Raw genomic sequence first — 26,716 nt, forward strand, 5'->3', positions numbered from 1 at the left:
CGTGCATAAGGTAAGTAGGTTAGTAGAAAAGATAATGGTTGAGCAGTGCCAGATATTTAAGGAAATAATCCATATCTCCCAGCAGAAGTCTACCTTGATGAGGAACAAGGGTTCTAAGTGTGAGATTAATCATTCATAAGAAGTTTGGAAGGATAGCGAGTTGAAGGGGTAAAAATAAAGTACCAAAGTTTGAATGGTTTGGATAAAATCCGAACCACAAAAGATCACTTATTTAATAATAAAGGAGAAAATAAATGGAGGGCAGCTCTGTGTGAGGTATGAACATCAAAAATGAGAGCTTCTTTATGGACATCTAAAATGAAGGAAAATATCAACGTCTCTTAATAAGTCTGTGGAAACAAATAATGGCGAACAGAGATGGTAGAAGAAAGAAGCATGTACTTTATATCAATTTTTATAACAGGAATGCTGCAATTTCTGTGAATGCTTTTTAAAATGGTAAGCGAGGAATGAAATCCTATCACCATTGCTAGAGAATTAGTAACTCAGTTAAGCTGAAGGCTGTCCATTTCCCAGGATCCGATGGTTTGCATTGAAGGATACTAAGAGAAGTAACTACTGAAGATAGTGGATGCATTAGTTATAATTTTTCAAAAATTCTCAAATTCTGGAGAGGATTGGAAATCTGTCATTCTGAAGACCTTATTCAGAACGGATGGAACGTTAGTAATGATAGGTTGTTTAGCTTAATGTAATATTGGAAAAACATTAAATTCAGAACTGAGCATTTGGAAAATCATAATCTGATCAAGCAGAGTTGGCATGGCTCCATTATGTATGACATATTTATGAGAGGATTTGATGGAAGCACCACTCCGAGTGCATAGACTGGAAGTAGAAGATGTAATTAACTTGGATTTTGAAAGATATTCAACAAGGTACTACACAAAACATTGCAAAGTAACAGCTCATGACATTGAGGTAATGTATTAGCATTGGCAAGTATCAGAGGAGTGCAATTTCAGATTTGCAATCTGTAACATCAGGGAAAGGGACGTATGCAGAGATCACCACTTGCAACCACAACTGCGTGCAATTTGTATTAATAATTTAGGAGAAGGAAGCATGAGTATTTCAGCTAATTTGCCAATGATACAAAAGATAGGTGAGAAGGCAAGCTGTGAGAAGAATACAAACAATTTACAGAGAAATTTAAAAGTTAATTGAGTGGGCAAAAAGTTGACAAATTGGGTACAACATAAGAAATTGTGAAGTTGTTCATGCGGAAGGAAGAATGATCAAACAATATAGACAAGGGAAGCAAAGGAGTGCCTTCAGGACTGCTTTGAATCGGTGGACTGGACTATATTCAGGGATTCATCTTCGAACGTGGATGGGTATGCTGCAGTTGTTACCGACTTCATTAAAACTTGTGTGGATGAGTGTGTGCCCACAAAGACTAATGTATATTCCCAAACCAAAAACCGTGGATTAACCAGGAGGGACATTATCTGCTGAAGGCTAGATCTGTGGCATTCAAGTCTGGCGACCCAGGACTGTACCAGAAGACCAGGTATGATTTGCGGAGGCTATTTCAAGGGCAAAGAGACAATTTTGAATGATGTCGGAGTTGACATCAGATGCACGGCAACTCTGGCAGAGTCTGCAAGACATTACTTCCTACAAAGCGAAACCCAATAGCACGAATGGCAGCGATTCTTCACTACAAGATGAACTCAACAGCTTCTATGCCCGCTTTGAAAGGGAGAACACAACTACAGCTGTGAAAATCCCTGCTGCACCTGATGACCCTGTGATCTCTGCCTCAGAGGCTGATGTAAGGCTGTCTTTAAAGAGAGTGAATCCTCGCAAGGTGGAAGGTCCCGATGGAGTATCTGGTAAGGCTCTGAAACCCTATGCCAGCCAACTAACAGGAGTATTCAAGGACATTTTCAACCTCTCACTGCTACGGGCGGAAGTTCCCATTTGCTTCAAAAAGGCAACAATTATACCAGTGCCTAAGAAGAATAATGTGGGCTGCCTTAATGACTGTTGCCCAGTAGCACTCACATGGACAGTGATGAAATGCTTTGAGAGGGTGATCCTGACTAGGCTGAACTCCTGCTTCAGCAAGGACCTGGACCCATTGCAATTTGCCTATCGCCACAATAGGTCAACGGCAGATGCAATCTCAATGGCTCTTCACACGGCTTTAGACCACTTGGACAACACAAATACCTATATCAGGATGCTGTTCATCGACTATAGCTCAGCATTTGATACCATCATTCCCACAATCCTGATTGAGAAGTTGCAGAACCTGGGCCTCTGTACCTCCCTCTGCAATTGGATCCTCGACTTCCTAACCAGGAAACCACAATCTGTGTGGATTGGTGATACTGTAACCTATCCTCCTCACTGATGATCAACACTGGCGCACCTCGGGTGTGTGCTTAGCCCACTGCTCTACTCTCTATATACACATGACTGTGTGGCTACGCATAGCTCAAATACCATCTATAAATTTGCTGACGATACAAACATTGTTGGTAGAGTCTTAGGTGGTGACGAGAGGGCGTATGGGAGTGAGATATGCCAACTAGTGGAGTGGTGCTGCAGCAACAACCTGGCACTCAACATCAGTAAGACGAAAGAGTTGATAGAATTGAATTGACATTATTTCTTACATCCTTCACAGACATGAGTAAAAATCTTTGTTATGTCTCCATTTAAATGTGCCATGTGCAATCATAGTAATTTATAATAAATAGAACAGTCAATGTAACATAGAGTACACTCAAATCAGTGTGAATTCATCAGTCTGATGACCTGGTGGAAGAAGCTGTCCCGGAGCCTGTTGGTCCTGGCTTTTATGCTGCAGTACCGCCTCTCGGATGGTAGGAGCTTGAATAGATTGTGGTTGGGATGGCTTGGGTCCCCAATGATCCTATGGGCCCTTTTTACACATCTGTCCTTGTAAATGTCCTGAATCATGGGAATTTCACAACTACAGATGTGCTGGGCTGTCCACACCACTCTCTGCAGAGTCCTGCGATTAAGGGAGGTACAGTTCCCATACCAGGCAGTGATGCAGGCAGTCAGGATGCTCTCAATTGTGCCCCTGTAGAAACTACTTAGGATGTGGGGGCCCATACCGAACTTTCTCAGCCGTCTGAGGTGAAAGAGATGCTTTTTCACCACACAGCTGGTGCGCACAGACCACGTGAGGTCCTCGGTGGAGTGGATGCAGAGGAACTTGAAGCTGTTTACCCTCTCAAGCCCAGATCCATTGATGTCAACAGGGGTTAGCCCATCTCCATTCCTCCTGTAATCCACAACCAGCTCCTTAGTTTTTGTGACATTGAGGGAGAGGTTGTTTTCTTGACACTACTGTGTTAGAGAGATGACTTCTTCCCTATAGGCCACATCGTTATTGTTTGAGATTAGGCCAATCAATGTAGTGTTGTCGACAAATTTGATTAGCAGATTGGAGCTGTGGGTGGCGATTCAGTCACGAGTATACAGGGAGTAAAGGAGGTGAGGGGCTGCTGTACTGAGAGTCAGAGGGTTGGAGGTGAGGGAGCCCACTCTTACAACCTGCTGGTGATCTGACAGGAAGTCCAGGATCCAGCTGCACAAGGCAAGGTCAAGGCCGAGGTCTCTGAGCTTCTTGGCGAGCCTGGATGGTACTATGGTGTTGAATGCTGAACTGTAGTCCAAGAATAGCATTCTCACATAAGCATCCTTCTTCTCCAGACTTCAGGAAGGGTAAGATGAAGGAACACATACCAATCATCATAGAGGGATCAGAAGTGGAGAGAGTGAGCAGTTCCAGGTTCCTGGGTGTCAAGATCTCTGAGGATCTAACCTAATCCCAACATATCAATGTAGTTATAATGGCAAGACAGTGGCTATACTGCATTGGGACTCTGAAGAGATTTGGCATGCCAACATATACACACAAAAACTTCTGTAGTTGTACCATGGAGAGCATTCTGACAGGCTACATCACTGTCTGGTATGGAGGGACTACTGTACAGGACCGAAAGAAGCTGCAGAGGGTTGTAAATCTAGTCAGCTCCATCTTGGGTACTAGCCTACAAAGTACCCACGGCATCTTCAGGGAGCGGTGCCTCGGAAAGGCAGCGTCCATTATTAAGCACGTCCAGCACCCTTTTCTCACTGTTACCATCAGGTAGGAGATACAGAAGCCTGAAGGCACACACTCAGCGATTCAGGAACAGCTTCTTCCTCTCTGCTATCCAATTCCTAAAAGACATTAAACCCTTGAACACAACCTCACTTTTTTAAATATACAGTATTTCTGTTTTTTGCACGTTTTTTTCAAATCTATTCAATATACGTATATTGTAATTGATTTACTTGTTTGTTATTATATTATTATTTTTAAAATTTTATTTATTTTTCTCTCTTCTACATTATGTAGTGCATTGAACTGCTGCTGCTAATTTCAATTTCATGTCACATGTTGATGATAATAAACCTGATTCTGATTCTGACAATTATTAGTTAAATGGAGAAATACTACAGAAAGCTAGAAACACAAAACTCAAATCCAACCCAAGAATTCTGAGATAGCAAATTAATTTTTTAAAAATCTGCAAGAAAGTGCAATTAAAAAGACATGTCAGTGGTGTCATCTCAAATATCCTTTAGAGAGGAAAAAAAAGAATTTCTGTCTCAGATATTGGACCACAGTAGATTTGCAAGCCTAGGGTGTTTCTCAAGCTTCAGTGGGATCCACCCAACCAGGGAGCAGTTTCACACTGTCGGTTTGATTTTGAAGAGCAGTTCCTTAAAACTAGATAGTAAAAGTATTATAAATAGTGGCAGAATAAACACATTACGGATGCTTTGAAGTTCATTTTGAAGGTTACAAGTCAGTTACTTCGGTTAGTTCCTTGTTCTGTGAATAAGCTTACCTATTAGACGAAACTGCACAAGCACACAGAACATCAGGAAATTTTGGCCAGAAAGTGGTGGTGTGGAATGATTATTAGGCTATTAATACTAAAGTTAAAAGTAAGATTTATTTTCAGAGTGCATATGTGTTACCACATACTGTACAACCCTGAGATTCTTTCTCTGCAGGCATACTTGGCAAATCTGTAGAACGGTAACTGTAAACAGGATCTGTAAACTGTAAACATCAGGAACTATAAATAAACTGCGCAAATGCAGATATAAACAACTAGCAATAAATAATGAGCATAAAAAACAAGATAAGAGTTCTTAATGAGTGTAGTTATCCCCTTTTGTTTAAGAGCCTGATGGTTAAGGGGTAGTAGCTATTCTTGAACCTGGTGGTGTAAGTCCTGAAGCACTGCTACTTCCTACCTGATGTCAGCAGTGAGAAAGGAGCATGTCCTGGGTGGTGAGAATCTTTTGATGATGGATGCTGCTTTTCTACGGCAACATTTCATGTAGATGTGCTCAATGGTTGGGAGGTTTTTTCCCATGATGTACTGGGCTGAACCCACTACCTCTTGTAGGATTCTCTGCTCTAAGGCATTAGTGTTCCCGTACCAGGCTGTAATGCAGCCAGTCAGCATCTATCGAAGTTTTTGATGACATGCCGAATCTCCGCAGACTCCTGAGGAAGTAGAGGTTCTGTCATGTATTTTTTGCAATTATATTCATATAATGGGTCCAGGACAGGTCTTCTGAGATAGTGACACCCAGAAATTTAAAGTTACTGACCCTCTCCACCTCTGATCCTCCTGATGATTACTGGCTCATGGACCTCTGGTTTCCCTCTCCTGAAGTCTACAGTTGGTTCCTTGGTTTTATTCACATTGAGTGAGAGATTGTTAGCCAAACTTCCAACCTCCCTCCTGTATGCCCTGATTCATCGCCATGTTTGATACAACCCATAACAGTGGTGTCAGTAGCAAATTTGTATATGGCGTTGAAATTGTACTTAGCCACACAGTCATAGGTCTGAAGTGAGTAGAGCAGGGGCTATTAGATTAAATTAGATTAGATTAAACTTTATTGTCATTGTGCCGAGTTCAGATACAAAGCCAATGAAATGCAGTTAGCATCTGACCAGAAATGCAAAGAATAGTGTTATTTACAAAATAACTGCGAATAAAAAGTAAGTGCTACAGCACACAAATATAAAAGTACTGAGACAGTACAATATGGATGCAATACTGCTTAGCGCTATGATGTGAGGTCCAGCAGGGTCACAGCCTCAGGGAAGAAGCTCTTCCTGTGCCTACAGGTGCAGGAGCGGAGGCTCTTGTAGCACCTACCAGATGGGAGGAGAGTAAAAAGTCCATGGTTAGGGTGAGATGCATCCTTGATAATGCTTTTTGCCCTGCCCAGGCAGCGTTTATGGTAGATGTTGTCAATGGTGGGCAATTGGGTGCCGATAATCCACTGGGCAGTTTTCACCACACGCTGGAGTGCTTGTGGCCCGATATGGGACAATTGCCATACCACACTGGGATGCAGTTGGTGAGTATGCTCTCAATGGTACAGCAGTAAAAGTCTGTCAGTATCCTGGGACAGAGGTGAGCTTTCTTGATGCTCCGCAGGAAATAAAGGTTGAAGGAGTTCAGGGACCAGGTGAGATCCTTGCAAGTGTGGACACCAAGGAATTTGAAGCTTGCTACCCGCTCCACTACAGCTCCATTTTTGTAGATGGGGATGTGAGTGTGGCTCCTAGCATGCCTGAAGTCCACAATAATCTCCTTGGTCTTCTGGGTGTTAAGGGCCAGGTTGTTGTCAGCACACCACGCAGCCAGGTGCTGGACCTCATCCCTGTAGGCTGTCTCGTCATCCCCTCTGATCAGGCCAACCACCGTGGTGTCGTCTGCGAACTTGATTATGGAGTTAGATCCCTGTACAGGAACACAGTCATAGGTGAAAAGGGAGTACAGAAGAGGGCTCAGCACACAGTCTTGAGGCACACCGGTGTTCAGCGTGAGAGTGGAGGAGGAGAGGTTGTCTCACTTAACTGATTGGAATCTGTTAGTCAGAAAGTCCAAGGTCCAATTGCAGAGGAATGAGCTGACACCAAACTGGTGAAGTTTGATGATCAGCTTGGAGGGGATCACAGTATTGAATGCTGAACTAAAGTCAATGAACAGCATTCTGACGTAAGAGTTGGGGCTGTCCAGGTGGGTCAGGGCAGAGTGAGGTGCCGTGGAGATGGCGTCCTCTGTTGACCTGTTGGTGCAATAGGCAAATTGATGGGGGTTCAGGGTAGTAGGCAGAAAGGATTTCAGATGTGATAGAACCAGTCTCTCAAAGCACTTTGCAATGATGGGGGTGAGTGCAACTGGATGGAAGTCATTCAGGCCCGTGGCAGTTGAATGCTTCGGCACTGGCACGATGGTGGCGATCTTGAAGCTTGTGGGGACAACCGCCTGGACCAGGGACAGATTGAAAATGTCCGTGAAGACCCCGGCCAACTGCCCTGCACAGACTCTGGGCACACGACCAGGTATTCCATCCGGACCAGCTGCCTTTCGCACATTCACCCTGCTCAGGATGGCGCAAACATCGGAGGTGGAAAGTGAGAGAGGCAGCTCACCAGGTGGGAGATCTGCTTTGAGGGTGACCTCCTTGTTCTCTCAGTCAAAGCGAGCGTAGAAGTAATTGAGCTCATCAGGGAGGAAGGCAGAGCTGGAAGGGGATACAGTACTAGGTGGTTTGAAGTCTGTAATGACCTGTATGCCATGCCACATGCGCCGGGGGTCCGAAGAGTTGAAATGCTCCTCGATTCTCTGTTTGTATATGTGTTTAGCCTGAGAGATTCCCCTCCTCAGGTTGGCCTTGGCTGAGCTGTAAGTCTGCCGGTCTCCAGACCTGAAGGCTGAATCTCTGGCGTTGAGCAGGAGGCAAACTTCTCAGTTCATCCATGGTTTCTGACTGGGGAAACTTTTGTTTGTTTTTGTGATGTCACTCTATCTACACACTTGATGATGTGCTCAAGGACAGAGTTGGTATATAAATCAATGTTAATCTGAGAGTCTGTGTTAGCATGGGCAGCAAACGCGCTCCAGTCTGTGTGCTGGAATTGGTGCTGAAGAGCAGAGTCAGCACCCTCCAGCCAGATCTGAATAGTCTTCATTGTGGGCTTCACACGTTTAATGACCGGGCTATAATTAGGAAGCAGAAACACTGAAAGATAGTTGGACTGTCCCAGGTGGGGGAGGGTAGTGTCAGCCACATTTGTGTAGACATGATCTAAGGTTCTATTACCCCTTGTGGTGCATGATAGATTTTGGGTAAAATCTTGGAAGCACGGTACGTAGGTTACAATGATTAAAGTCCCTAGCGACAATAAAGCCTCAGTCTGGATGTCATGTCTGCAGCTTGCTAATAGCGGCACTGAAGTCTTTCATGGCTACTTTAGCATTAGCATCTGGTGGAACATAAACTGCGACAGCACTGATGCATGTAAACTCTCGAGGTTGATTTAAAAAAAAAGGTCTGCACTTAATAATCAGTATGTACACATCCCTGCTTATCCCTAAGTATACTAGTTGTTGTAATGGCAACAGTAACATTTCATACATGCATAAACAACTTTGGCATTCAGTAAATAATTGCATTCAATGTTCCCTGCCATTCCATGGCTGCTTAACAATTCCTAGGCTGGCTACACTGCTGAGAATGTGGAATACTAGTGGCTGCACTGTGCACTTTATGGACTCTGAGTGCAGAAATATGATAACCTGCCTCAATGACTATCGTCCAGCAGCACTTCCATCTGCAGTGATGAAGTGAGAGGTTGGTGATGAAACATATCAACTCCTGCCTGAGAAGCAACTTGGATCCGCTCCACTTTACCTACCAGAGCAACAGGTCCACAACATTTGCAATCTCATTGGCTTTTCACTTAACCCTGGAACATCTGAACAGCAAAGATACATACATCATGATGCTCTTTATTGACTACAGCTCATCCTTCAATACCATCATCCCTTCAAAGCTAATCAATAAGCTCCAAGACCTTGGCCTCAATACCTCCTTGTGGAATTCGATCCTCGATTTCCTCACTTACAGTCCATAGTCAGTTTAGATTGGCATCTCAACATCTCCACAATCTCTATCAGCACAGGTGCACCACAGGACTGGCTGTGTACTTAGCCCCCTGCTCTACTCACTTTACACTTAAGACTGTGTGACTAAGCATGGCTCCAATGCCATATTCAAGTTTGCTGATGACACCACAGTTTTAGGCTGAATAAAAAGTGGTGCTGAATCAGCATATAGGAGGGAGAATGAAAATCTGGCAGAGTGGTGTCATAACAACAACGTTTTATTCAACGTCAGCAAGATCAAGGAACTTCAGAAGAAAGATACCAGAAGTCCATGAGGCAGTCCTCATCGGAGGATCAGAGATAGAGAGGGTCAACAGCTTTACGTTCCTGTGTTATTATTTTTGGAGCTGCTATCCTGGGTCCAGCATGTAAGTGCAATCATTAAGAAAGCACAGCGCCTCTACTTTCTTAGGTTTTTTGCGAAGATTTAGCATGATATCTAAAACTTTGACAAACTTCTATAGATGTGTGGTGGAGAGTATTTTGACTTGCTACATCACAGCCTGATATGGAAACACTGATGCCCCTGAACAGAAAATACTACAAAAAGTACTGGATAAGGTCCAGTCCATCACAGGTAACACCCTCTCTAGCACTGAGTATATCTACATGAAACACTGTTGTAGCAAAGCAGCATCCATCACAGGGATCCCCAACACCCAAGACTCACTGCTGCCATAAGAATGACAGTATAGGAGCCTCAGGACTCACTCCAGCAGGTTCAGGAACATCTATTACCCCTCAACCATCCGGATCTTTAACCAGAGTGGATAATTTCACTCAACTTCTCTTGCTCCATAATTGAATTGTTCCCACTACTATGGACTCACTTTCAAGGACTCTTCATCTCATGTTCTCGATCTTATTGCTTATTTAGTTGTTATTATTATTTCTTTCTTTTTGTATTTGCACAGTTTGTTGTCTTTTGTACACTGGTTGCATGCCCAAGTAGGTGTGGTCTTTCATTGATTCTGTTATGGTTATTTTTCTATGGATTTATTAATTATGCCCACAAGAAAATGAATTTCAGGTTGTATATGATGACATATACGTACTTTGATAATAAATTTACTTTGAACTTTGAAAGCCATTTTAATCCTTTTGGGATGAAGCAGCTCTCTGTCTTGGCTTTAACAACATGCTGCCGTCTTTCTTCAGTGTAATTTGGTTTAGTTTTAGTGAGCATTGTTCTGCTGAAATCAATGCTGACAGATTTTCAATGAAAATGGGTGTACATTTATATTGCACCAATTGTATATTTAGTCTGTCTGTACAAATCTGGGATTTTCAGTCTGTTTTGTGCCATTTTCAGAAAGCATTAAATCTACATCAGAGTTTAGAAGCAACTGAATTTCTTTCACGTACACCTCTTGAGTAAGAAGCATTTTTTCTTTGACTTGACTGATTTGTGCAACTCTCCTTTGATTATACCTTCCCTAAAAGGACTCATACAATAGTCTGCCAGCAATGATTCAGTTTGATCTATAATTTTGCCCAAGAACATTTATCTTAGTGGAGATTAAATTGAACTAGAGCAGTTCAAAGCTCCTGACTTGCCTACCTTTCCCTAAACCTGTGGTTTTTACTGTATTTGCAGATTAAACATTTGGAACATAAAAGGTATTCTATTTGTAATCTGCATCAAAGTCCATAAATTGGGCACTTGACCTAGAGAGAATTTACTGTGGGCAATCTAAATGAGGTGATAATTTTTTTGGATACATCTTGGACATGTACAATGGACAAGAAGAATGAACTAGTTGAAAGACACAGTTTATGTCAAAGGCAGAGTTCCAGGGGTTTGAACAGATGCCAAGAAAATCAGCCCTGGGCAGAACCACCTACATTGTTGCAGCTGCTTCTGAAATTTGGTTCCATGGCTATAATGTGAACTGGGGTGCAAGTTTTGTGCGAGAATTCCAGTTGTTAAAGTCCATTTGCATCATTAGTACTGCTTGATTTGTGTTTGAAAATACTAAAAAATAGAAATACAGAAAGAAGAGAAAATCTGCAGATGCTGGAAATCCAAGAAACCTCCACAAAATGCTGGAGGAACTCAGCTGGCCAGGCAGCATCTGTGGAAAAGAGTACAGTCGATATTTCAGGCCGAGACCTTTCATCAGGAGTGCAGTACTCAAGGCCAACACCATTCTGGTAAAAGAAGTCTACCTGACTAAGGGAAAATAAATCAGCCATGATTGAATGGTAGAGCAGATTTGATAGGTTGGTTGTACTCCTGTGTCTTATGGTCTTATGGTACCCCATCAAAATGACCTTGAACTTCTAACAGAGGACTACCTACAGAATGGATTGCAATTACTGACCTCGGCTACCTAGACCTGTAACCTGTACCACCAAGGAGGAGGGCAGTAGGCTCATGGAAATTCCACCATGTTCCATACGAAGTTGAACATCATCCTGACTTGGAAATCTTAGAACTAAATTTTAGATCTAAATCTTGGAACTCCCAAGTCAAAAGAACTTTGAAGTACCTTCATTAGAAGGACTGAAGTGGTTCGGAAAAGCTGCTGAGTACCTTCAAAGAGCAATTAAGGATTTGCTATTAATGCTGGGTGTGCCAGAGATACCCAGATCTCAAAGGAAGTTGTAAATAAAAATGATCTCTGCATATATCCACACAATCCTCCTCCCTACTTATTTACAACTTCAAACTTCTTTAATTTTCCCAACTGTGATAGAAAGTCTCTGATGTGTAAAACCAGGCAAAAAAAAACAAACTGTGGTTTGGGCAGAATGCTGTATGTGGAGGCAAAGGGATACCTAGAGTTATGGGCCGACATATGCAGCTTTGTTTCTCGCTCTGTGAACTGTGCTGAACCTGCCGAGTATTATTAGCATTTTCTTTTTATTTTGTATTTTTTTCTCATTTGTTGCCATGTCTGACTAATTGTATGGTGTGGGTGGGGGATGGTGAGCATTTGATGCAGACAGGAAATCTCATGGGTTATCTACGGACTCCTTCTCACAACAAGGGATTGAACAGAAGAGATGGACTGATCTGTAAGGGTAAACTGGTCGTTTTAGTGGGGAGTAAATTAGCAGCAAGATGTGACCGTCAATCCCAATAATTATTCCCAGAGCTGCATCCAGTTATCTTTTGTGGAAAGATTACTTTGGTCATTTCTTCCTCTGTTTGGGTGTTTCCAGCACTCAATGGGAGCATTGCTTAATCAAAGTGACAAGAGGCTCTTAATAATGCCAAACACATATATTAGTTTCTTAAATCTGTGGTTCCTCTGAAGAAAATGAAACAAGTGTGTTGGCATGCTTCCAATGGAAGAAAGTGCATGAAAGATTTCTACCCATAATTCTGATCTATTCCTGTCTGACACTGAAAACCAAAAGAGGATCTTGGTCCAGTGGGAGAGCTTGAATTTCCACAAGGAATACTGCAGTTCTGATTAAAAAGAACAAATTCACGTAATATTTTGAAGTGTGGTCACTGTTGTAGTGCAGAGAACTGTTTGCATACATCAGGTTCTCAAAGAGAAAAATGGCCAGGCAATCTTTAATTCAGAGATAAACATTAGCTGGAGACTGGGAATAATAATTACCTGTTTCCTCTTCAAAGTAATTTTATGGGACTTTTTACATCCAACTGAGAGTGTAAAATGGCTCCTGACTTGACCTCTCTGAAGGATGGTGCCTTCAACTATGCAAGACTTCCAAATGTTCCTCTGGAAACTTTGTCCAGATCTTTGTGTTTGGCCTTTGGATTAACTGAGGAAGCATTGACTGGCAACTAAGCCACTCTTTCCTTTTGGAATTTCCAGCGCTGTGTCTTGTGGACCATCTACTCTGTTTAACATTACAACAGTTCTGTCCATTCTGTGGTTTGTCTTCCCACTATCATCATGGAAGCAGTGTATTTGCCCTTGATAATAACTCTGTTCTGCTCCTTATGCTTCCGACTCTGTTTGGCCCTGATGTGATACCCTGTTATTTTCAATCAATAAATTAGAACTTGGGAGATGTTTTTCCAAATCATAGTCAGCAATTTTCTGAATAGTTTTTTTTTGAAATTGTAAATTAAGATTGGTTTGGCAACAGTTGCACACTTTCCATATTTACCAATTAATAACAAACCTGGTATGGGCAGTTTTTACTCTCTTGCTTTTTTTTTGTTTGTTGTCCTTGAAACTGACTTCTGATGTGATTAGTACTGGATGAAGACCTGGCATTTCTGTTATCTGTGGCCAACTGGAAGCAGCCACTCTAATCAATCTTTTCATCTGGAAGCTTTGTCAAGCATCCATCATCTGAGCTGTAGGCTTGACATGAGGGCTCAGCACAGGCTACTGCTCTTCTCATGAAGAATGGTTTCAAATAGCACAGTGATATTTTTTAAATCATTCTAGTTTATTCATTTCTCCTTGCTTTGAAACCGTTTACAACAAGAGTCTCTGTGATGTGAGATTTGGATAACAGGAAGAGGAACTCTTTAATAGTCTTCATTCCAGTGTGAGTTTAGGTCACAGATGAAATATCATCATTTGGGTTTGAGCTGAACTGCACCTGAGCCTCATTTGCACGTGAAACGTCAAATGACATTTCCATTTGATGACCCTCATTCCCCTATCCTTGGCCTCAACAGTTTTTCTGTGGGGGAGAGCAAATTCCACATTTCTAATATTCTGTTTGTGAAGATTTGCTTCCAGACATCTGTCCTTGCTGGCACAACACTAATTTTAAAGTTGGGCCTCATTACTTTAGACTCCATTACTTTAGACTGAAGAACTGAAAGAGGCATTTCAGCTGATCATTCTATGCTGGTTCTGTGGAAGTGCATTTCAGTTTCAGTGATCCCACACTCCTGCTCTTTCGCCATATCCCTGCATTTAATTTCTCCAAGCTTTGAATTTTTTCCCTTTCGAAAATGCTGCTCGTGAACCTGTATCCACTGTGCTGTTAGGCAATGTGTTCTGAATTCTAACTGCAAAACGTATAGAAAACATGTAGAAAACAATGGATGAAGTATTGGTAACTGAGGGTAGTATGGGGAGATTGTGGATGGTTTGCATGGGCATGATGATTTGGTAGAAGGAACTGAGTGTAGTGTAGCAAAGTTTGCAGATGACACTAAACTGAGTGGAAAAGCAAATTGTACGGAGGATGTGGAGAGTCTGCAGAGAGATATAGATAGGTTAAGTGAGTGGGCCAAGGTCTGGCAGATGGAATACAATGTTGGTAAATGTGAGATCATCCACTTTGGAAGGAATAATAGAAGAGCAGATTATTATTTAAATGGTGAAAGATTGCAGCATGTTGTTGTGCAGAGGGACTTGGGAGTGCTTGTGCATGAATCGCAAAAAGTTGGCTTGCAGGTACAACAGGTTATTAAGAATGCAAACAGAATGCTGGCCTTCATTGCTGGAGGGATTGAATTCAGGAGCAGGGAGGTCATGCTGCAACTATACAGGGTACTGGTGAGGCTGCACCTGGAGTACTGTGTGCAGTTCTGGTCTCCATACTTGAGGAAGGAGATACTGGCTTTGGAGGCAGTGCAGAGGAGGTTCACCAGGTTGATCCCAGAGATGAAGGGGTTAACCTATGAGGAGAGATTGAGTCGCCTGGGAATATACTCTCTGGAATTCAGGAGAATGAGAGGGGATTTTATAGAAACATACAAAATTTTGAAAGGGATTGATAAGATAGAAGTAGGAAAGTTGTTTCCATTGGTAGGTGAGACTACAACTAGGGGACATTGCCTCAAGATTCAGGGGAGAAGATTTAGGATGGAGATGAGGAAAAACTGTTTTTCCAGAGAGTGGTGAATCTGTGGAATTCTCTGCCCAGGGAAGCAGTTGAGGCTTCTTCACTAAATATATTTAAGATACAGTTAGATAGAGTTTTACATAGTAGGGGAATCGAGGGTTATAGGGAAAAGGCAAGTAGATGGAGCTGACTTTACAGACAGATCAGCCATGGTCTTATTGAATGCCGGGGCAGGCTCAATGGGCCGGATGGCCTACTCCTGCTCCTATTTCTTATGTTCTTATGTATGGTGGGTCAATAGCCTGTTTCTGTACTCTCTAACTGTAAACAAAAATGTCATATTTTGTTCATTATCAATTTTCTTGCCCTCCACTTAGCTGAATCTTTAAAACATCTTCCCTTCATTTACTCTATCTCAAGCTTCATACTTTACAACAGTTCTTCCCCACTGCCATCAACTTGAATCAACCAGAAAAACCTTAACATTACCTCAGACTCTAATTTTTCTCACTCTCAATTTTGCATTGGTGGTGTTATCTATTTTGCACGTGTGAGTTATGTATAATTTAAGATTATGCTAACCTATGTCCTTGACTTGTAAGGTATCATGCAGCTGCAGAAAGCTAATTTTCTTGTCATTACTACCCTGAATATGTAAGTCTACGACAACAATGAACTTGAATTTTTAAACCTCACTCTTACCTTATGAGCTCTCATTAGAACAGCCAACCCATCTGTGATTGTGGTCCTTCTTAAAGAGACTAGATCACCATAAGCACAGTGATCACCGTAGCTAATATATTTTGCAGGTAGGATGCTCTGCACAGTGTTTTGACCTCTGTTCCTTCCGCAGGTATCTACCGCACAGAGAAAGACAAGGGGACTTTATATGAGCTTACGTTCAAAGGTGACAGGACCCATGAGTTCAAACGCCTGGCTCTATTTCGCCCCTTTGGCCCACTCGTGAAAGTTAAGATGGAAAAGGTGGACACAAGCAACATGCTGATTAATATCATTGTACCACTTGCAAAAAGAGCCGATACATTTCGACAATTTATGCATAATTTCAGGTAAGCAAATTCATCTTTTATTTCCCAATTGGAAAACTTTGTTAAGAGTTTTGAAAACATGCAAATAATTCCTAATAGATGATATTCACCACATTGGCTAATTCTTTGGTAGTATGCACATGAGCATTAGAAATGTAAGCAGGAGTCAGTTGTATGGCTGATCAGATCTTTGCACTTAATGCCATTTTCCTGCTTAATTCTCTTGACTCCTCTGTGGTCCTAAAATCTATCTCGGCTTTGAATATATGTGATGACTCAGCACTGCACCTCTTTGCGCTATTGTAATACAGTTGCTACCTAGATAATGACTTCACCAAAATAGCTGTTGTCGGATTAGTAACTGCTTCACTGAGACTATAGTCGACGAATTTAAGTCCCAGCATGTTGTGATTTGTACCACTGGTTCTGTTTTGGTTTTGACCCAGTCTGCAGATAAAAGGGCAACTATTTAAAGGTACTGGCAAGTACTTGCACAAGCAGAGGGGGATGAGTCATGAAGCAGTCTCCTTTTCCTCTTGGTCATTATGTAGGAAACCTCTGGGGTCCATTCGAAGATAGTTTGATTCTCTGTGCAAGTGCAGGGGAGCCATCCGTCTTTGCAATGGTGGAGATAAATGTCTACAATTCTGCACAGAATTTCTTATCTTACTACTGTATCTTGACCTTGGCACGTTGTTGCTGGTGGGAACTTGCTGTGTGCAAACAGGTTATTGCATTGGCTAATTTACAACATATAACAAAGATGGACTTTGCATATGCTGAGATTGTAAAAGGGCTCAGGCACCATGTTTTGCCTTTAACACCGGCTTTCTTCTGCTATTGTTCGGATATGTTATGAGCTCATGAAGCATTAGTGGGAGTATAACCTGCTGGATGTTTCCATACACCGGCTCTGGACGTTTAATAGCACGAATCTGGCCTGTCTCTGTAAAGGGGAAGTTCAGAGTTGGTCAGAGGCAAAGGGTTTGAGAAATTGTGTTGGGCAGATGAGTAGTGACCAAAATCTCTCCAAAATTGAATCTGTCAGGTCAATGTAAGGTTGAAGCAGTGTGGAGTGTGTTCTGAAATTTTCACCATCCTCAATAAGTATAGAGGTTGCCAATTTTTTACTGATTTGTGGTATGCCTAAAATTGAATGGAAAATAGACTGCAGGTCAAGCAAAACCTTCAGAGTTTGAATGATTGACCTGCAACACAAATTCAATTTCTGTCTCTGTGTTTAGACTGCTAAGTATTTCCAGCAGTTTGTGTTATGTTCAAACTTTCAGGATTTTGCTCTTGTATTAAGGTATGACTAAATACTTATTTTTGTCAAGATGCTTAATGGGGAGAAAGGAGATGCTGATCTCAAGATAGTTCCTTAATTTGTAATGATGGTTTTAAGAAAGAGTGGGATTGGAACTGTTAGTCTAGTGCATAATAAGTGATCATCAACCCAATGATTGCAAATTCAAATCTGATCATACCAGTTGTAAAACATAACTGCTGCTGATGAGTTGACTGTGAAATGAAAATTAAAGGGACTATGTTATTGTTTAAGGACATCAGCCCTGTCCAAACACTGACTGTAGAACAGATGCACAGTGGTTTCATAAGCTGTGGCCTGTGGTGCAGGCTGGCTGGACTCCATCTGCTTTCTGATGCCAGTACGATTGTATGGTTTTGGACGTGCTACAAGTTTCCATGGATTTCCTTCTGTTTTCTTCCTTCTGCACTGAGTGTGCATGGGTTGTGGGGGGGGGGGGGTCAATGTGTGGAGAGGAGGAACTTGTCCTGTAGAAGTAAGTGAAAGCAAAGCAAATCCAGATCATTGACCTTTTGGTTTATTCTCCACAAGTAACATATGGGCAAGGTCTGCAATTATTGTTTGTCCTTGGTGAGGGTGACCCACCTCCTGAAATGCTGCTACCCGTGATGCTTTATGCCAGCTTCATTTAACTGAATGATTTGCCAGTCTACTTCAACTGAGACAATTCAGAGTCAATCATGTTGAGTCCCTTTGGCCAAAGCAACAGACAGCGTTTCCTAAGGCTGTGACAACTGAGAGTTATCGGTTCTTCATCAGGCAGCTAGATTATTAGCCCAAAGCAGAACTACAACCCGGTTATTGCTTCACTCTCCAACCTGCTATTCAATGAGCAGCATCTACTGGGAAAATTAACTTTTCTGTCTGCTGATGAAGTGGGAATAACCCTGTGGGTGAATGGGACACTGATCAAATATTGTCACTGCTCTGTGGCACTCTGCAAAGTTCTTGTAGATGTGTGTGAGAGTCCTAATGTCTGAGGGCAGCAGTGGGTAAGTACATCTTCAACCTTTTGACATTTATTTTTGGTTTGGTTTGGGTGTGTTTTATTCTTTCTTTCCCAAAATGAGAAGTATTAGGCATTTTTGATTCTAGTCCATACCTAGTTTATGAAGGCCTAACTTATGGACACCCCTACGTTTGAACAAGCTCCCAGAATGTTATTAAATTCCTAAATCTGATGTACATACCCTCACACCCATGAATGGCAGAACTAGTTTCCTCTATCTCTCTTACTTTCAGTAATTGATCTTTCTTATCAGTCTTTTGTATTTTGATGCCATTCATTATAATTGTTCAGCTGTATAATGAATCGATATTTTTCCCACTTACAAACTCTAGCGACTTGTGGGCATCTAAAATTGGAACCCATTGTTACCTGGGGATGGCCTGCATTTAGAAAGCAACTGTTGAAGGAATGCATCGATGTTTGGTGCCTTTTAAAGCACAATTGATTCAGAATTAATAATGACAATTGCAGGCTGGTTCAAGCTTTACCTTAATTATTCCTTCAGCTTCTTTCGTTCACGTAACAGCACATACCTTTTTCCCCACCGATGATATTTTTTACCATTCTGCCCTTTTTCAATGTTACCCTGCTGACTAGCTCCTCCCAGACACAAATGAGATTGGTCAGCAGGACACATGATCAGTTTGAAAGCATTCTTACAGCAAAATGAATGAAAGTTATGATTTTGAGTGGTTAATGTTTATAATTAATACAGTGCTTTACTAGTGAGGGGAGAGTCTTAGTTTGCCAGGTTGGATGGTGAAAGGTTCTTTCAGGAACTAAAACTGAAAGACTCAAGACCTGTGTTTCTGAGCTGGTTGTTTGGGCTCACTGCCACAAGGAAGTGCTGATGGAGGTGGAAGGGTTATGAATGAAGGAAGCAGCACAGTCTGCACTTACAGGCTCAGTGTCAAGCTGGATCTTCAGCTGAGAAGCCAGATATCATGAACGTTTGTTTTAAAAAGGGAAAGGGCTAGTAGTTCTATTTTTTGACTTCAGATGATTGAGGAAAGATTAAATTAAAGAGTTGAAGATGTCGGAGGGAATCAGAAAGGTGGATAATGAAAGACATTTCCTCAAGGAAATCACAAGTGTAAAATTAGGGAGAGGCCAAATAGGAGTTGATATGAGGCAATGTATTTTCTTTGTATGAAGGATCTTGGTCTCATCTTTAAAAGGCCTTTGGTGGGCTGCTTAAATATTGAATGTGTGAATGTTAATTTGGGCTATTTGTGACGGTAATCAAGATTAAAATAGGCAATAATTGCACTGGGTAGTAGGGGAATCTCCTGTATCCTTTCATCTACATGAGCTTAAACACGAGGAATTCTGCCGATGCTGGAAATTCAAGCAACACACATCAAAGTTGCTGGTGAACGCAGCAGGCCAGGCAGCATCTCTAGGAAGAGGTCCTGACGAAGGGTCTCAGCCCGAAACATCAACTGTACCTCTTCCTAGAGATGCTGCCTGGCCTGCTGCTTTCACCAGAAACTTTGATCTACATGAGCTGTACAGTTTACCCACTGCCAATTCTTGTGTAATTGGTCCATAGTGGTCTAAGTTCTACTCGCAATGTCAACAGGACAGGATGAGAAGATAACTCTTCCATCACTATCAGGGCCAGGGTAGCACTTCCTGAAGATCACCTTCAAAAAAGCTGTAGTTAGGCTATACTTGGAGTATTAGGTGCAGGACTGGCTGTCCCATTGCAGGAAGGATGTGGAGGCTTTAGAAAGGGTGCAAAACAAGTTTATCATGATGCTGCAAGGATTCGAGGACAAATTTGAGTTGTTTTCTCTGGAGTACTGGAGGCTGAAGGGGAGACCTGAAGGAAGTTTGTGGAATAATGAGAAGCATTGGATACACGTTCAGAATCTTTCCCCATGGTACGAGTGCCAGATATTACAGGACGTGCATTAGGTGCGAGAGGGAAAGTTTAAAGGAGATGTATGGGGGAAGGTTTTTTTTACACACGTTTGTAGGTACCTGGAATGGGCTGCGAGGAATAGTAAGTGGATAGTGTTTATGGGGCTGTTGGAGAGGCACAATAACATGCAGGGATGGATATGTATTGATGATGTGCAAGCACTGTGGACTGTTCCTGTGCAATCACAGGATTCACAAGAGCTTTCTCCTGTGCTGCATAGTTCTATCATCCCTAATGTCGTTGTAGTTACATCTTTATGCTGATCATTTACATGTCCATTTTGTTTTGTACTGTTTGTGTATTTGCTAGCATGTAGAATGAATTGTAATACAAATATATTGATTCCTGCCAAGATTTAGTACACGTTTTCAGTTATGAGCCAAAATTTATTTTTTATTGAAATGCTCCAGATCACACTGAGATCTAAAACAAAACTAGTCTTTCTAGTGAAAAATAACAAACTGCAGATGCTGGAAATTTGAAACCTAAAGAGAAAATGTTGGAAACACACAAAATACTCTGCAGATGCTGGGGTCAAAGCAACACTCACAACACGTTGGAGGAACTCAGCAGGTCAGGCAGCATCTGTGGAAAAGATCAGTCGACGTTTCAGGCTGGAACTCTTTGTCAGTTCCGGCTCGAAATGTCGACCGATCTTTTCCATGGATGCTGCCCGACCTGCTGAGTTCCTCCAGCGTGTTGTGAGTGTTGGAAACACACAGTAGTTTAAGCAGCTTGTGTGGAAAGAGGGGCAGAATTAGCATTTAAAATGTATTGTTAAAGACGACGAAAAGGCTTGCTGATCTGTCTGGAGCAGCGAGTGAGGCCAGTAGAGAAAAAAATTGCAGGAAATGTGTTGGGAATCTGAAATAAGAAAATGCTGGGAATCCAGCAGGTAAGGCCACTCTGTGGAGAGCGAGAGCGAGAAAAGGTGTTTTAGGTGGAAGATCATTTGTGACCAATTCTGACACAAGCAGGGAAGTCTGGTTATCTGAAATTGTTGCATTTAGTATTGAGCCCTATGGGTTGCCATGTGCTGTGACAGGATGAGGGGCTGTTTCTTGAGCTTTTGATGCGCTTTGATGGAACAGCATGGGAGATAACAGACAGAAAAGATCTGAGCAGGACTGTGATGAAGAATTAAAGAAATGGATAACTGGCATTTCAGGTCACCTTTGCAGACTGAATGGCAGTATTCTATAAAGCAATCATGCAATCTGTGTTAGATTTCTTCAACGTAAAGGAGACCACATTGTGAGCATCAAATGCCAAACACTAAGTTGGGAAAAGTGCAAATGAATTGCAGCTTCCTGTAACCTTCAACTTCTCACTGGATGGCTGATGCCAGTGCTGCCAGGCTGAGCCATGTGGAGAATCTCATTATAAAGGGGACAGCAGGTTGAGCAGGTGACAGATGGTCCCATGTAGAGTTCCAATCTAATTAGAGTGTAAAATGGACAAATATTGGCCAGGACCTTGGCATAAATTGAAACACAGCCATGGGATCATTTATTATACCTGAAATAAGCAGCCAGGAGCTTGTTTGATATCTCATCTGAAAGTTGGAATTTTTAATAGCAGCACACATAAATCACCGGAGGAACTCAGAAGGTCACGTAGCGTTTATAGAATGAAATGAACAGGAGACGTTTCAGGCCGAGTATCTTCACCAGGACAGTAATAGCAAGCAAATCCTGAGTAGTGCACCGGAAACAAGATCATGTACTGATGAAGGGTCTCGGCCCGAATGTCAGCTGTTTACTCTTTTCCATGGATGCTGTTGTGGCGTGGATGAAATCATCGGAGAGACAGAGTCACTGGTAGATACAAAGCAGCTTCTATATTCAACACAACAAGGTACAGCAGGCATCATGCGGACGGAAATGCTTTCGGTTGAAAGGTCTGCTAGCCCAATGTGGGCTGGATATTTATTTGCTAAACACCAAGGACAATTTTACAAGTATAGACAGTGCTTGCTTTTGTATGTAGCTTCAAAAATTAACACCTGATTACATTCATCCTACAGATGTCAGCAGATCTGGGCTGGTATTCACAGTTTTTGGGAAATGCATTGTTACAAATGGACTCGGATTCTGATATTCACAGCTTTTAGGAAATGCATTGTTACAGAAAACTGGTGGCCCAAAGCCATTTGCTAAGTGTGAATGACCTAAACCCAAAAATTATTCTAACAGATGCTGCCTGGCCTGCTGAGTTCCTTCAGCATTTTGTGTGTGTTGCTCGGATTTCCAGCATCTGCAGAAATGTTGCCATAGAAAAGCAGCATCCATCATCAAAGATCCTCACCACCCAGCCCTTGCTCTTTTCTCACTGCTGCCATCAGGTAGAAGGTACAGGAGCCTTGAGACTCAGACCACCGGGTTCAAGAGCAGTTACTACTCCTCAATCGTCAGGCTCGTGAACAAAAACCATTCCACTGCTGGTGTTCCCACAACTGATGGTCTCACTTCAAGAACTCTTTATCTTGTTACTTCATGCTCATTATTTATTGTTATTTATTTATATTTGCTTTTGCACAGTCTGTTCATTGATCTTGTTTACAATTACTCTTCTGTAGATTTGCTAATTATGCCCACAGGAAAAAGAATCTCAGGGTTCTATGTGGTGACGTCTATATACTCTGATAATAAATCTTACTTTGAGCTTTGACCTTGAGAATTTCTCGTGTTTGTGACAAGATAATGTTCTTGCATTTATCTCTGGAGTGGGGCTTAAACTCACAAGCTTCCGGTTTACAGTAGAGATGTATAGGTGTGATAGTGTTTCAAATTGTATTTAATCATCAATAAAGTCCAGAAAGAGACACAAAATGCATTAAGTTAATTGTAGGTTTTTTTGTGAAGCCTTCCCGGTCTGGCTATAAAGGAAGTGAGAAAAAAAAACTCCAGCAGCAGAAAGCTGAATATTTTGCAGGACTGTGTCCAATTTGTCTACTTCATGAATTCTGACTGTGTGTTAAGTTTATTTCCAATGTCCGGAGAGTTATTATTTTAAGCAAGGAAGAATAGAGAAAAATAAAGGAAATCCTTGCATATCGCCTTTCTTGACTTTCTACAGAGCCCTACAGCTGAAAAGTGTTTTTGAGTAGTGGGGAAACTCAGCAGTTTGTGTGGAGTTTGAACTCACAAAAACAGCAATGAGATAATGACTCTAAAATCTGTTTTCCTGATGTTGTTTAAGGCTCAAAGAAAGAACTTCACGCTTCCTCTCCAAATAAAATTAAGGAACTTTTATTTCTACTTGAAAGAGTGGATTGGAATAGCTTCACAGACAAAAGATTTGTCTGCAGTACATTGGAGTGATTGCCTAGATTTTTCTGTTCAAGTCTTGGAGTGGAACTTGATGCCCAATCATAATTTGTGGATTCATTTTCACCTTGATGTGCTTTGGAAATCTGATTTTTCTTTCATTTGAATCACACTGGTATATTTCCTGGCTGCAAGAGCTGTTATGAGCAGTTTCTTGCTTCCCTTTAATGATTTGTAGCATTGAAGGTGCACCCTTGGGCAGTGAGGTCATTAACTTTTAATTTATTTAGAGGTACAGCTGGAAATGGTCCCTTCCAGCCCAATGAGACCATACTACCCAATTACACACGTGTGACCAATTAACCTACTAACTTGTACGTCTCTGGGATGTTTGAGGAAACTGGAACACCAAGAGGAAACCCATGCAGTCATGGAGACAACGTACAAACTCTACAGAATTGAACCCAAGTTGCTCAAGCTGGAGTACTGTCATACTAAACACTCTGCCACTATGCTGCCCATGGTATGGAGATGTCCTATGGAGTCTATCATATCGCTATATTCTCAGTTGTGTCTGGAATACTTCTCATTTCCTCACCAGGGATGACAGAAGGAGAAAGAAAAGTTCCATGTAACAGAGCCAGGAGGATGCCATTGCACCCCATTAATGTGAATTTTCAGCTTCCACATGCTTTCTTGGAATTTTGAACAAATGTACGATGAAGAACATACTCACAAACTGGAGAAAATTTGCAAATGCTGGAAATCTGGATGAAGAGTATAGTGCTGGTTACAATACAGCCTGATATGGAAACACGAATACTCTTGAATGGAAAAGCCCACAGAAGGTAGTGGACACAGCTCAGTCCATCACAGGTAAAGCCCTCCCCAACACTGAGCACATCTACAAACAGCAGGAAAGAGGGATCCATCATCAAGGAAGCCCGTCATCAGGCCATGCTTTCTTCTCTGCTGCCATCAGGAAGGAGGTTCAGGAGCCATTGGTCCCACCAGGTACAGGAACAGTTATTATCCCTCAACCATCGACCTCCTGAACCAGAGTGGATAGTTTCACTCATCCCAACACTGAGGTCCCACCTGATTCCACAACTTTTGAACTCACATGCAAGGACTCTACAAGTCCTGTTCTCAAAATTATTTATTATTTAAATCTATTATTATTATTTTGGTTTTCTTTTGTTATTTACATAATTTGTTGTCTTTTGCAGTAGGTTGTTTGTCCATCTTTGTGTGTAGTTTTTTCATTGATTCTATTGTGTTTCTTTGTATTTATTAATGCATGCAATACAATGAATCTCAGGGTAGTATATGGTGACATATAGAGTATATACTTTAAATAATAGATTTACATTGAACTTTGAAATGTAGTAATCACCATAAGGAAGATTGTAGCATCGAGGTGAATGCAGAGGAGGTTGTACTTAATGGGGGCTACGGAACCGGGGGCCGAGTTGGTGGTGTTCGCGTTTGGCCCTGGCATAGCGATCGCTCCTCATGGAAGGAACGAATTCTGAGATCTGTGTGATTATTAGACTACTTTCTATTCCAGTTTTCAGTGTTTTCTTTCTTGTTGCGGGTTGGCAGCGGGTCATATGTTACTTTTTATGTGGGAGAGCCAAGTTGGTGATTTGGGATCTGATGTTGGTGTTTGTTGGTGGTTTTCTGTGTGAGAGGTGGTTTTGATGCACTTTTCTGTGAGGGAAGGGGCAGGGGATTTAATGTTATTGTCACTGTTATTCTCTGTGAGGGAGAGGACTGGGGGTTTGTGGTTTTTGGGGGTATGGACACTGGTGGGGGCTTTTGGGGTTTGAGAGTTTTGTTTTTTTTTTGTGTTGGAGTAACCAATGGCTTTTCAACAACTCCCATGGTTCTTTCTGTAATTTATGGCTATCTGGAGGAGATGACTATCAGAGTTATATTGTACATGCATACTTTGCCAAGAAAATGGACCTTTGAAGACCATAAGACATAGGAACAGAATTAGGCCCTTCCGCATATTGAATACATATTGAATTCTCCTGCCTTCTCCCCATAACCTTGTTGGAAGGATTGTTCCTAGATTTGATGTGCTTCATTGTCAGCAAGTCCTTAACCATGTTTGAACTGGACAAAGTCTCTTCTACCATCCGCCAGCCCTATTGGGATTACTGAGCTGGAGTTTAGCAAACCACGCACATATTTTGGATGGCGACCTGGGATCACGGTCAATGAGTACTGGTAGCTGGGTTAGAATGCAAGTAGACATAAACACAAAGTGTTGGTTTAAACTAATTGAAAAGATAATGCATCTCCCTTAGGTAAGAGTGAAGCATTCCTATTGAAGAATTGAAGCTAACTCTGCTGCCACTTTATTACGTGTTTCCTCTTTCTCTTTAAACTATTCCGCGGTACAGATCACGGATATTAAACAAGCACTGCTCCTGAACTGTCTTCTAATGCCAATCTACTATAAACCTTCATGTGCTTGACTCGTTAGTAACTTGTCAGAAGAATTATAGTGTTTGCTTGCGTCTCATAATTGGCAACACATCAAAGTTTCTGCTGAACGCAGCAGGCCAGGCAGCATCTCTAGGAAGAGGTACAGTCGACGTTTTGGGCCGAGACCCTTGGTCAGGACTAACTGAAAGAAGATCTAGTTAGAGATTTGAAAGTGGGAGGGGGAGGGGGAGATCCAAAATGATAGGAGAAGACAGGAAGGGGAGGGATGGAGCCAAGAGCTGGACAGGTGATTGGCAAAAGTGATATGAGAGGATCATGGGACAGGAGGCCTAGGGAGCCCAGAGGATGGGCAAGGGGTATAGTGAGAGGGAGAGAGGGAGAAAAAGGAGAGAGAGAAAAAGACTGTGTGTATATAAATAAATAATGGATGGGGCATGAGGAGGAGGTGGGGCATTAGCGGAAGTTTGAGAAGTCAATGTTCATGCCATGAGGTTGGAGGCCATGTGGTCTACGGCCTCCTCTACTGTAAAGATGAAGCCACACTCAGGTTGGAGGAACAACACCTTATATTCCGTCTGGGTAGCCTCTAACCTCATGGCATGAACATTGACTTCTCAAACTTCCGCTAATGCCCCACCTCCCCCTCGTACCCCATCCGTTATTTATTTGTATACACACATTCTTTCTCTCTCTCTCTCTCTCTCTCTCTCTCTCTCTCCTTTTTCTCCCTCTGTCCCTCTCACTATACCCCTTGCCCATCCTCTGGGGTTCCCCCCTCCCCCTTTTCTTTCTCCCTGGGCCTCCTGTCCCATGATCCTCTCATATCCCTTTTGCCAATCAACTGTCCAGCTCTTGGTTCCATCCCTCCCCCTCCTGTCTTCTCCTATCATTTTGGATC

General features: G+C 42.0%; 1 protein-coding gene across 8 annotated transcripts in view; it reads left to right on the forward strand.

Annotated features, from left to right (window-relative positions):
* The window catches only part of LOC140196701 (chondroitin sulfate N-acetylgalactosaminyltransferase 1-like), a 197,328-nt gene that overhangs the window by 122,151 nt on the left and 48,461 nt on the right, over window positions 1-26,716 (forward strand). For all 8 annotated transcript variants that reach the window (XR_011885779.1, XM_072256344.1, XM_072256341.1 and 5 more), the window contains one exon: window positions 15,631-15,847. Coding sequence is in view for 7 of the 8 variants with exons in the window: in XM_072256344.1 (XP_072112445.1) it covers window positions 15,631-15,847 (217 nt within the window). In the remaining variant the exon portion in view is untranslated. The remainder of the gene's footprint in view (window positions 1-15,630; window positions 15,848-26,716) is intronic.

The sequence above is a fragment of the Mobula birostris genome, chromosome 4, assembly GCF_030028105.1.
Source record: "Mobula birostris isolate sMobBir1 chromosome 4, sMobBir1.hap1, whole genome shotgun sequence".
NCBI lineage: Eukaryota > Metazoa > Chordata > Chondrichthyes > Myliobatiformes > Myliobatidae > Mobula > Mobula birostris.